The 12,953-nt window shown below is 48.7% G+C and overlaps 1 protein-coding gene across 2 annotated transcripts in view; it reads left to right on the top strand.

The window, feature by feature from the left end:
* The window catches only part of baiap2a (BAR/IMD domain containing adaptor protein 2a), an 83,892-nt gene that overhangs the window by 23,109 nt on the left and 47,830 nt on the right, over positions 1–12,953 (top strand). For both annotated transcript variants that reach the window (XM_083650242.1, XM_083650243.1), the window contains exons 2-3: positions 4,813–4,888; positions 8,966–9,052. In XM_083650242.1, coding sequence (XP_083506368.1) covers positions 4,813–4,888; positions 8,966–9,052 — 163 coding nt within the window. The remainder of the gene's footprint in view (positions 1–4,812; positions 4,889–8,965; positions 9,053–12,953) is intronic.

The raw sequence follows: 12,953 nt of genomic DNA, 5'->3' as shown, positions 1-12,953 counted from the left end.
AGGCCTGTGTCAGCTCCCCTTGGCCTCCTCAGTGGGAGAGTGTGCCGTAATGGCGAGGCACTGAGTTAGCTTTGTTATGTAATCCTCCCACCAGTTAGAAACACCACACCACGGTTTCTGATGAGAACTTGTGTGAGTGTAGGTGTGTGCGTGTGCGCGTGCGCATGCACACGGCATGCATGTGCTCCTCTGTAACGGTGCGTGCACACACTGCACACTTTGTGTGACCTTATCCCCCTCAATGAGATGCACTTTACATCCGAGGCAGACAGAGAGAGAGGAGAGATGTAGGGATTTATTTCCTTTGCAAGCCCCATAGGGATAGGCTCATCTTTTATCTTCCCAGAGTTAGTGAGTGAGCGCGGAGCTGCCGTGTGTGTGTGTGTGTGTGTGTGTGTGTGTGTGTGTGTGTGTAGACTTCAAGCTGTGTTATACTTATACACCAGTTATGCTTCTCTCCTTATATGATACTAGACTAACATTCAAGATTCAAGATTCACTTTAATAGCCACAGTAAGTAACTGGATTACAAACGAGGAATTTGCCTTAGTGCAGTATGCAGCACCGCGGTCGCTCACGCCAATAGAGAGACGAAGCAGTGCAGAAAAACAATCACAAATTATAAAGTGCAAATAATAAAGTCCTTTGAAGTGACGTGTGATGGGGTGGGGGGGGGGAGATAGTAACCACCAGTCGCTACTGGACCAGTTCATATGATTATCTGTCCATTATAAACCCTGTCTCTTGGAGAGAGCTTCTGAATGAACAAACTGACATGATTGATTAGAATAGAGGCAGTTTCTCTTATGTTGAGAATGCAGTACCAGAATATGCTCATTGCTCACTTTTGACATTTCGCAAAAAAAAGTAAAAAAAATAAAATCGTTTTTGGTTAGCTTTTCCTCCAACTACCATTGCAGTGTATGCAAAGTGAGTCTCTTGCCCCAGAATTTCGCTCTGCGTTCCCGCTGGTGCTGAGCCAATGCACTGTAGTAGACCTGGTGCGAGTCCATTTCACTGGAAGGCTAGACCCAGTTAGCAGCTGAAGAGGAACTTTTTGGAGGGAGGGAGGGAGGGAGGGAGGGAGGTGACCTCTGATTCCAGCCAGTCACAGCCGTAGGCGACCTGATCTCTTCAGTGTTGGGCCTGAATAACACCTAACCTGTGTTTTTTTACAGTGCTTTACTCTTCTTTGTCACCCCCATTTCAAATGACAAGGACAACATTTCAGGAGATGTTAAAATAATATTTATTCAGCGTGGAGTAGTGCCTTACAAAAATTTTACGAATTTTGCAGGTCGTATTGGTCCATATACTGTATAGTGGGAAAAGGTGCACACTGCACACACGGTTAACCATGTGAATGATGATGACTGTTTGTTTGCACTGGTTTTGATTGACTGGCTATTCTTGTTTTGATCACCAACAAGCCCCATTATCAACATGGATACACCTGTTTAATCCAAAGATCATACAGCTTAAGGCAGTACCTTTTAATTACAGTTGCGATCGATGACTGGCGGCTACAGCTTTCTTTGTTATAGTATTCCTAGTTCAATAATCCAGTCCAGTTTGTGTCATGTGAAAGCATAGTAATAGTTGTTGTTGGTAAGTAAGTGTCCGTGTATGATCACAAGTGTCGTGATCCTCCCTCGTGCTACGCCCTGCTGGTAAAACTCCTCGCTCATAATTGGTCAATTATGAGAAAGGGGGGGTGTCAGAGAAAAAAACTTGGTAGGGATGCACTGATATGAACATTTTGGCTGATACAGATAACCAATGCGTTTATGGCCGATAAGATAACCGATATTTACTTTCTAAAAAACCCATTTCTATGATAATTAAATTTTCTACATCGTGAAACACACACTGTAGATTTGAAAAAGTAATGCATTTCTTTACTTCCAAAACATTTGGAGAAGCCCATAAATCGTATATTTACCACATTGTTTCCTCTCAATGTGAACATTTTGGCTGATAACAGATAACAGATAATATTAACATTGCCAAATCGGGCCGATACGATATGTTAAAAATCGGCCGATAACGATATGATTGCCGATATATCGTGCATCCCTACTCATTGGTATTCCTACAGCCGGTGGGTGGGTTGTGCTACGCTGGAACCACTTGAACTAACAAATCCCGAAGCTACACATGAGTCCCCCGACAAGCAAACATGTACACCTACAGTACACACACACTGCTCTTTCTATCTGCGTCTTCCCGCTCATTAAAAGCCACAGACAGACAGTGAGTTACAGCAAGAGGCCAACATGCTGACGTGTGACAGAAGACAAGAGGAGATACTGTCTGGTTTTTGGTGATGAGCTGTTGGGGCCGTTACGGGTACAGATGTAGATGTAGATGGCGGTGGCACTGGCACCATAGCATTCTACTTCCACAGTGTGGGTAGAGAATATAGGGCTGTTCTCTCTCTGCTGCAGTATTGATGGCTTGTGCAGGGGCCGCTGCTGCAGCAGTGTTGTGGCTGTCTCTCTGTCCCCTGGCTGTCTCTCTGTCCCCTGGCTGTCTCTCTGTCCCCTGGCTGTTCCTGACTCGCTGACTGGGGACCGGCTAATTGGAGGGAGCCCTGGAGGAGCACATGAGAAGGAAAAAGATGGCGATGGGAGATAGTATGGTGTCTCTGCAGCACTTGCTTATGTCACCTTTAACAGTAATTTAAAGTCTAGATCAGGGGGTTCTCAAAGTTTTGATGACTGAGTCAGGGCCCCAATTTAGGGCCCCAACATTGGATCGAGGGCCGCCCAAAAAGAGAAAATGGAACACAAATGAATTCCAAAACAGATCTTTCCTTTAATAGCCTATTGTGTGAATCATGTGAGAATTAAATGTATGTGGTGTATTCTCGAGGAGAAATAAATTCCATTTGTCCATTTGTAGATGTTTGAACACACCCCTTCCTGACAAGCTAGCTTGACACGGCTGCTACCAATGGATGCCTTAGGTCCTCTAGTTTCATATGATACCAAAATGGTCCCTGTGGGCCGCACTTGGAGAACCCCTGGTCTAGATCATTATGAATTATGGGCGCATTTTATGTTCCTCTGTAGAATCCACACTGCTCTGTTCTCCCATCACAACTGTAATGACACTCTGCGTCCACCTTGTAATACTGTGGGTTAACCATATGCAGCTCTGTCAATGTGCATTTCACAGTCACCCAGTTGTCAGTTTGTGAGCGCCTCTCACAAAGCCGTCGGAAGTCAAACAGCGGCCTCTCCTGCCTCCTCGGCGATCTCTCACGCTAAGGGGCCGGGCGTGGGCGGAGCCTCTCCTGCCTCCTCCCACCTCGGCTATCTCGCGCTAACCTCGCGTCACCAGGCTCTCCCCGAGGAGAAGAGCCTGGTTCCCATTACACTTGAATTACACCTCTCGGCGTGGTTCCGGCGTGGTTAATCGGAATCCGGAACATGTAAACCGTAAACGTTGTGCCACATTTTTATCGTTCGCACCGTTGAAACGCCGATTCGAGTTGTGTATGATATCTAGTCACCACGAACAGGCGGCGATGCCATATTGCATCAACGCTTTGTTTTATGTACTGTTTGTTTTATGTACTATGTCACTTTTTAACGTTAGTCACCTTGTGTTATCAGGTTCTAGCTAGCTAGCTGGACGGAAGATTTTTCTGGCGCATATGTACCCGGTAAACGTGTTCCGGTTCCTCCATTGTGCATTGGTTTTACGGCCCTAGGTTTCGAAGCGGGCGTGGGCGGAGCCTCTCCTGCCTCCTCCCACCTCGGCTATCTCTCACGCTGTGGGGGCCGGGGGTGGGCGGAGCCTCTCCTGCATCCTCGCACCTCGGCTATCCCTCACGATGAGGGGGCCCGCGTGGGCGGAGCCTCTCCTGCCTCCTCCCACCTCGGCTATCCCTCACGATGAGGGGGCCCGCGTGGGCGGAGCCTCTCCTGCCTCCTCCCACCTCTGCTATCTCTCACGATGAGGGGGGCCCGCGTGGGCGGAGCCTCTCCTGCCTCCTCCCACCTCTGCTATCCCTCACGATGAGGGGGCCCGCGTGGGCGGAGCCTCTCCTGCCTCCTCCCACCTCTGCTATCTCTCACGATGAGGGGGCCCGCGTGGGCGGAGCCTCTCCTGCCTCCTCGCACCTCGGCTATCTCTCACGATGAGGGGGGCTGGCGTGGGCGGAGCCTCTCCTGCCTCCTCCCACCTCGGCTATCTCTCACGCTGAGGGGGGGGCCGCGTGGGCGGAGCCTCTCCTGCCTCCTCCCACCTCGGCTATCCCTCACGATGAGGGGGCCCGCGTGGGCGGAGCCTCTCCTGCCTCCTCGCACCTCGGCTATCTCTCACGCTGTGGGGGCCGGGGGTGGGCGGAGCCTCTCCTGCATCCTCGCACCTCGGCTATCCCTCACGATGAGGGGGCCCGCGTGGGCGGAGCCTCTCCTGCCTCCTCCCACCTCTGCTATCTCTCACGATGAGGGGGGCCCGCGTGGGCGGAGGAGTCATGTCATCATTGATCTCCTTTAAGATTCAAGACATGTGCCGAGAGCTGAGCGAGCGAGGGAGGGAGATGTAAGAAAGGGAGAGCGGGGGCGGCAGCATGCAGAAGTGTGAGAGAGAACGAGCTTCACACAAGTCATTGGGTTCTTGGGACGACAGAAAGAAATGCATTACCTCTCTGTCCTTGACCCCCCCTCTGCTCACAAGTGACATGACTATCTCTCTCTCTCTCTCTCTCTCTCTCTCTCTCTCTCTCTCTGCCTCTCTCTCTCTCTCTCTCTGCCTCTCTCTCTCTCTCTCTCTGCCTCTCTCTCTCTCTCTCTCTTTCAGACCATCATGGAGCAGTTCAACCCCTGCTTACGGAACTTTGTTGCCATGGGGAAGAGCTATGAGAAGGCCCTCGCCAGTGAGTTCTCCTTCACTCTCATTTATTTGTCTCCTCCGTCCTTGTTTCGCTGCAGGTCAAGACACCTCTCTCTCTCTCTCTCTCTCTCTCTCTCTCTCTCTCTCTCTCTCTCTCTCCCCCCCCCCCTCCTCTCTCCTCTCTCTCCCCCTCTCTCTGTAAAGACCTATATATATTTATCTACCCATCTCTCCCTTTACTGTCTCACTGAAAAAGGACGATATTTATCGCCCTGCCAAATGAGCAGGTCTTATCATCTGGTGCACAGCCTCTGGCACGGCCTGTGTAGGATACTTGCATTCACAGCAGCACAAAGGGCCACTAATCTGATGCAGGAGTGAGGATAGTCTGCTGTCAGCACTGGTTGTCTTTGGTCAAGTGATGGAGAAGCAATGCAATAAATTAAATCAAAAACAAGTGTGTGTGCCTGTATGCATTGCAGGCTTCTCTTGTCAGGCCATAGACCCTTACAGCAACACGTTGTTAGATTTCCATTTTTCTTCTGACACAATAGCAAAGCCTTCCCCTGGAACTCCCCTCATCCTCAAAACAAGACAGGCCCTTTCAGTCCAACTAATCCAGCAAAGACTGGTGGTGGGGGGGGGGGTGTTTAGGGGGGCGTCTACCCCCTCCCCAAGCCTGTGCTCCCCTCCCCTGACCCGCATAGTAGCTAATCCAGAGCTTGGTATAGGCAGGAGACAGACTTGTTGGGGACTCACTGAGCCGTTTAAAGCCCCACTTTGCAGGATTGGCTCAACCCAAGGGACTAAGAGGCTCTGATTTGGGGGCAGGGGATGGGAGGACACATGTTTGCCCATATGGGGCAATCACTGAAATGAATATCCACCAGCAGAAAGGCTTTGTGGGTAGGCCTGCTAGGTCTGGCTATGGGTAGGCCTGCTAGGTCTGGCTATGGGTAAGCCTGCTAGGTCTGGCTATGGGTAGGCCTGCTAGTTCTGGCTATGGGTAAGCTTGCTAGGTCTGGCTATGGGTGAGCCTGCTAGGTCTGGCTATGGGTAGGCCTGCTAGGTCTGGCTATGGGTAGGCCTGCTAGGTCTGGCTATGGGTAAGCTTGCTACTGTAGGTCTGGCTATGGGTAAGCCTGCTAGGTCTGGCTATGGGTAGGCCTGCTAGGTCTGGCTATGGGTAAGCTTGCTAGGTCTGGCTATGGGTAAGCCTGCTAGGTCTGGCTATGGGTGAGTTCCAGGTTTTCAACACTGCATTTAGTCGCTGAATCTCACAACAAGGAGTGAGTGTAAAAGCCACAGATGATACGTATGAGTGGCTCCAACTGCCTACAAAATTCAACCTGGAACTTGGTATGCGCGTCCCGGAGAGCATGACAAGCGGTTGAGCCAATGATAGCCGTTCTGATTAGGAGATATGCAGTCCTTCCTCTCCTCTTCCTCCCTGGAGCAGAGGATGAGTGATGGATCAGTGGCTCTGAGATGAACCGCCTCCCCTGCCGATCGCCTGTCTGCTCTGCAATCAGAGATCTGCTAATCCACTCAGTCTGTCTCTGTCAGCCCCTCGCCCCACGTTTCATTAGAGGCAAGTAAAGTACCCACATAGATCCAGCTTATCTACTCAGCCGCCCTCCAACTGCACACACACACACACACACACACACACACACACACACACACACACACACACACACACACACACCAGTGGTTGCGTTAACCGAATATTTTCCGTCGTTTACCGAATTTGTTTAACAATGACAGAGAAATCGCAAGACCTGTCTGTCATTTTCAGCACAGGTAATAAATAGATTATGACGAGAAGTCAAACGCAACCTCTGAGACACACACACACACACACACTCACACACACACACAGACACACACACACACACACACACACACGTGCGCGGGTGCAGAATACACACTTCCACCTGAAGGCATGACAGGAAGCATGTTTAGCATTCGGCAGCGATACTCTGGAGGCTTTTCTCTGCCCTCCCAGGTGTTTCCCAAAGCAAGAAGGAAGGAGGAAATCCAGGCGTCTGCTGCCGTTGACTCAGCTGTAATTGGGATTAGCATTAGCATATGTCCCTCAGCCCCGGGGGCAGAGCTCTGAGACACTCCCTCCATCTCAACACTACATCTGCCTGCCTGCTACAATTGGCTTGGCCCTGCCGCGGCTATTGTAGCAAATGTGCGTCTCACCTGGCAGCTGTCTGGGCACTACTGGCCCCATCTGTCACCTGGAGGCAGCCGCCGTTATTCAGCGGAGGCGTGCTGATTGGTCGGCCTGCGTGGCCAATCAAGGCAGGCAACACTGGATGTTCACTCTGCCCTGCGTGGCCAATCAGGCAGGCAACGCCGGACGTTAGCTCCGCCCCTGGGTGACCTTTGTGAGCCAGCACAGCTGCAGATGGAATAACAGGGCTGTGAGGTGGGTGGATATTGATCTGGGCAGCTTGAAGTCCTCTTCAGCTCTTCAGTTGAATCATCGGGAGGGAAGTGGCAACCCCCCCCCCCCCTTCCCCCTTACACACACACACACACACACACACACACACACACACACACACACACACACACACACACACACACACACTCGCAAGTTGTTTGCATGGCCCTTGATCCCTCTGGTGTATCAGACAACAAGCTGTTTTGGTCAGTTTGAGCCCATTAAACTTTCAACTTTATTGATCGCATAGGGAAATTCTACACACACACACACACACACACACACACACACACACACACACACACACACACACACACACACCCCTCCACAGGGAGGTCAGAGTGCAGGCTCTGCTACGGAACAGCGCCCCCTAGAGGTGGTAATGATTCAGCGTCTTAATGAAGGACACCTCAGCGGGGTGGAGCCTTATGCATCCTCCTGCTGATGGAAGGTGATGTGAAGGATTTAACCATCAGACCCTTAATCATTCACTTACATACATACATAAACATTCATAAGCACATCTCCCCTTAACATTTACACACGTTTTCCAACTCTGTACACCATTTGATCTCACATATCCAACCACAGGATCCCTAACCTATCACCAACTGTCCTGATTTCCTGCCATGTCAGTAATGTAAATGTCTCATCACATTAGGTAATCTCTGTACTACAGCTTATTGTACTGGACTGTACTGTACTGTACAATACCCCTGTATCAGTATCAGTATCAGCACTAACTCATCTAGTATGATGTCATTGCACCACATCAAATGCTATATCAATATCTTCCTCTTTGAAGAACTGCACCCTTGATGCTTGTTACATCTCTTTCCTTAAACCTTAAATCATCTTAAAGGATGGCTTTACTGGTAAACAACCCACTTTGTATCATATATAAGCACATGGGCAGTGTTTTACCTTCTCTCTCTGTTTACCTCACGGAGAAAAATGCTCCTGCTTGCTGCCTGCAGAAACTCTGCCCCCACCAGCTGCAAGTCATTAAGGCTCGTTAAGGCTCTCCATGTGATTCTCCGTGGATGTGCGCATACTTAGAAAATAAAAATAAACTAACAGCCGCCCTCGGAGCAGATTCTGCCTCTACAGCAGAACTTGCGCAGCTCCGTTGTGATGCGTTGCAGCGTAAAACGCGTCACAACGGAGCGCTTTGCCAGTGGAGGAAATGGGAGATCTCCATGAGGAAAACCGAGAGAAGGTAATCACTGCTCATGTGTTTATATTACCGAGACTATTAATGATACAAAGTGGGTTGAGTACCATCCTTTAAATATATTCAAGTAAGCCGAGCCTCTGACTCAAAAACTTTAATTATTTCACATCAGAAGATCTCCCAAGTCACGACATCACACGGCCGCCTATTGTGCAGACATCTTGGCATGAGGGGCTCAAATGGAACGAGAGACGCACGAGGGCAATTGTGGTTTAACAGCACGATGTGATCATGTATACAGGATCAGTTTCAAAAGAAGTTCATTTACAATTGTGTTTCCATATTGTTTACAAATTTGAAAAAGGTCAAGTATTAACAAGGCTGTGTGTAATGACGCACTGAACAGTAACTGTCACTTTTTTTATCGGTAACCCGAATAACTCTGCTACTCTCCATTACCTTCTGTTGTTGTCCCTCTTTGTGTCCAGATGTGACGTTTGCCGCCAAAGGCTACTTTGATGCTCTCGTCAGGATGGGCGAACTGGCCAGCGAGAGCCAAGGATCCAAAGATCTGGGTGAGTGACTGACAGAGCTGACGCATACCTGATGACCTTCTACCACCACTTTCTCTCTCTCTGACAGGGACATGACCTCTGCGCATGGACACATGCACAAACATACACACACACACACATAAACACTACTGGAGGGCTGCAACTAACCATTATTTTCATTATTGATGAATCTGTTGATTATTTTCTCAACTAATCGATTAGTCGTTAGCCGTCATTTTTAGTCGATAAAATGTCACAAAATGGTGAAAAATGTTCATCACTTTTTCCCCAAAGCCCAAGATGACATCCTCAAATGTCTTCTTTTGTCCTGACCAACAGTCCACAACCCGAAGATAATCAGTTTACTGTCATAGAAGACTAAAGAAACCAGAAAATATTTCATTTTAACACATTGAGTGCCAAGGACGTCTCTGGACGTCCTAAAAAAAAGTAACGAGGAGTGCCAAGGACGTCTGTGGACGTCCTAAAATCATAATTCATATTATTCCATAATTCTGCTGTTTAAGGTCGTACCCAGCCAGTGAGCATGAATCCCTTCAAGGGATCACACGGCGCCACCTTAAAACTCGATACGGGAGCTGCGCCACCCACCTCAGATCCTTTACTTTGTGCAGGAGAAAACGGAGAAAGCCGTGATCAGAGAGACACCGACGCATGCTGCAGCCAGAGCCACACAGATTGCTCTGTCCGCAGCCGACAGTTGACTGCGATCCGAGCCCACAACTGAGCTCCTCCGCCGCTGTCTATCCGCCTGCACACAGCCCCTCCACACGACCACCCGCCAGAAAGGCAGCACCCGAAGCCGAACGGCTAAACCTTCTCCCTCAGTCCCGCCTGCCATTTCCTTGTTGCACTGAAATCCGCCCGGGGCAAAAACTGAGGCTGCGAAGACAGACTATGTGCGTGTGGGGAGGAGCCCGCAGCTCCGGGGTGGAGAGGGGGGGGGGGGGGGGGGGTGGCGCACGCAGGCTGCACAGAACCACACCATGTCACTACATCAGAAAACACCAGCCAGAGTCAGTGAATGCGCTTGAAATTAGAGTATTCATAAAAGTGACTTTATCTTGAAAAGTAAAAAAAGACAGCAGAAAACCCTTGAAAGTGCGCTTGTTTCAGAGGCTGTCATTTCATAATGGAACGGTCTAGAAACAAAATTTCTTCTTTGAAAGAAGTAGGAGTGTCCAATGTTTCATTAGAGTCCAACCCTGTTCATATAGCCCTAATAGAAAAAATTCTATAGCTGTTTTCAACTGAATGGAAGTGAATCTGGCACAGGCTCCAGACAATTTTACTGAAGCGCTGTGGCACTCAATGTGTTAAGAAGCTGGAACGAGATCATTTTTATAGTTTTTTCTTAAAAATGCGATCAATAAAAAAATAGTTTGCGATTACTTTTCTGACGATTGACTACTAATCGATTAATCGACTAATCTAACACACAGACACACACACACACACACACACACACACACACACACACACACACACACACACACACACACACACACACACTTACATCCAATATCAGCTGCCTGTGTAAAAAAACTGTAAGAAACTAAGTAGAGGTGAGAGAGAAACCAAACGTCTGGGTCGATTTTTCTTTCTTTCTTGGAGACGGGTAAGAATGAGTACAGTACCGCCCACCTGGCACAGCCAAGAGGAAGCCAAACATCGTTTATTAACCACAGTATAGATGAGATCCGGGGGAGACGCTGGGAAAATGCTTTCATCTGAGCGGAAGATTTGATTTGAGGAAAGTCGTTCCATGTGACAGCCAGCAGTTTGCCAATTTGATGCGGCTGCACTGTGATGGGCATTGGTTCTGCATGGAGTTTCCTTGGTGACCGCGGTGTCTCTGTGTTTGCTGTCCTCTGCCCAGGGGAAATCAGCTGCTGTTTGAAGAGATTTCCCTCACACTAACTACGTTTACATGGACTGCAGTAATCCAACTATTGAACCTTAATCTGAGTAAAACAATATTTAGATTAAGGTGTTTACATGAGTTGCTTAGGAATACTCCATTCATATTCTCATCTACATGTTTTAATGACTCAAATGCTGTTAAGGCATGTATGACCAGGAAGCAGCATTATATTAAAGTATAAATCTTTGTTATTCAAAAAGTATAGTTCTGTTTGGTGAGACACCTTTTAAGCACAAGGAAAGAGGTTGGTTGACATTCAGATGCACATTAAAAACACACACACATGCAATCTATGCGTCGCAAAATACTGCGAAAACTCCGACAGGACGTCATAGTGTGAAGGTTTTTATACACGTCTACAACGCACTTCAATAATTCGCCTAAGATCGGAATACTCCGCGTGTCTTATTTCGACTATTGCTTGCCGGTTTAGGGTAATCAGAAAATGCTGTTTACACTATATGGCAGCGTCTTAATCCGGTTAATATCGGAATATTGCAGTCCATATAATAAACGTACTCACAGATTGCGCTGGACTGCTTGATCCAGAGTTTGCTGTTGATTTGACAGGGCCTTTATTGCAGTGTTGCCCACATCCAGTTTGGGCTTCCCTGGGCCCGGCCAACAGGGACCGACATGATTCATGAAAGTGTGCCCCCTGGAGGTTTCATTCAGCACACATGGCCTCCCTCCCTCCCTCCCTCCCTCCCTCACAGCCCCTTCAAGCTTTCCCACTGACTCCAGGATGTTTTATTATTCACCAAACACTTTACTTCCTGCTGTATTGAGCCCTGCTGAATACAGTAGCAGACTGTTTCCCCCAATCCAGACTGGCACACATCCTCATGTGAACTCACAGTGAGAGATGCCACACATCCTCATGTGAACTCACAGTGAGAGATGCCACACATCCTCATGTGAACTCACAGTGAGAGATGCCACACATCCTCATGTGAACTCACAGTGAGGGATGCCACACATCCTCATGTGAACTCACAGTGAGAGATGCCACACATCCTCATGTGAACTCACAGTGAGAGATGCCACACATCCTCATGTGAACTCACAGTGAGGGATGCCACACATCCTCATGTGAACTCACAGTGAGAGATGCCACACATCCTCATGTGAACTCACAGTGAGAGATGCCACACATCCTCATGTGAACTCACAGTGAGAGATGCCACACATCCTCATGTGAACTCACAGTGAGAGATGCCACACATCCTCATGTGAACTCACAGTGAGGGATGCCTGCGTGATCTGACTGGATCTGATCGTGCCCTCAACAACTCAATGGGATCCTATCTTGCTTTAAAGATATGCCTGTCAGAAAGTCTATGAGTCGACGTGATTGGATGTGCGTGTAGGTGTAGCTACGCTTGTTGGTACGTCCGTTGTTACACATCTGGATGAGGGGAACTGCAAATGTCAATTTTTGAAATTGTGTCTGTGTGTGTGTGTGGAAGTGCGGCATGTCATTGTATCCACCCTCCTTTGTCACAAGTGCGTATGGTGGAACTGGAAACTCATTGCAGCCTTCAAAAGCGCTGCCTGAAGGAAGAGCTGTAAAGGGACTCGACTCCATATTTGAACTGACTTCTCACGGCCGAGACACTCATCCTCTCTCTCTTTATATCTCTGTTTGTCTGTGTTCTTGTTCATCAAGCCTTACCCAAAGAGTGAATGTTTCCACAGAGTTATCACTTATGAAAAAAAACATGTTATTGTGCCTGAGCTAAAGATATTAGCTCATATCAGTGTTATGCCAGTCTCACAGTGTTACAATACTGTACATCGGCTACACCCTTAAACTTTCCCCTGTCTGTCTGTACGATTCCCCCGGGGGAAGGGTCGGTGCTATGTAGTTTTCCAGCCACCTGGTACCCCACGTGGTTCAGTCATTGTGCCCCAGCTGAGGTCTCTGACCCCGCTGTCTGTGACCTGCTGTCAAAGCGTGCGCTGCTTCCTGTTGGA

The sequence above is a fragment of the Poromitra crassiceps genome, assembly GCF_964638095.1.
Source record: "Poromitra crassiceps genome assembly, chromosome: 13".
Lineage (NCBI taxonomy): Eukaryota > Metazoa > Chordata > Actinopteri > Beryciformes > Melamphaidae > Poromitra > Poromitra crassiceps.
Note: the sequence above shows the minus strand (reverse complement) of the source record. Positions and strands in the feature narration are given on the sequence as shown.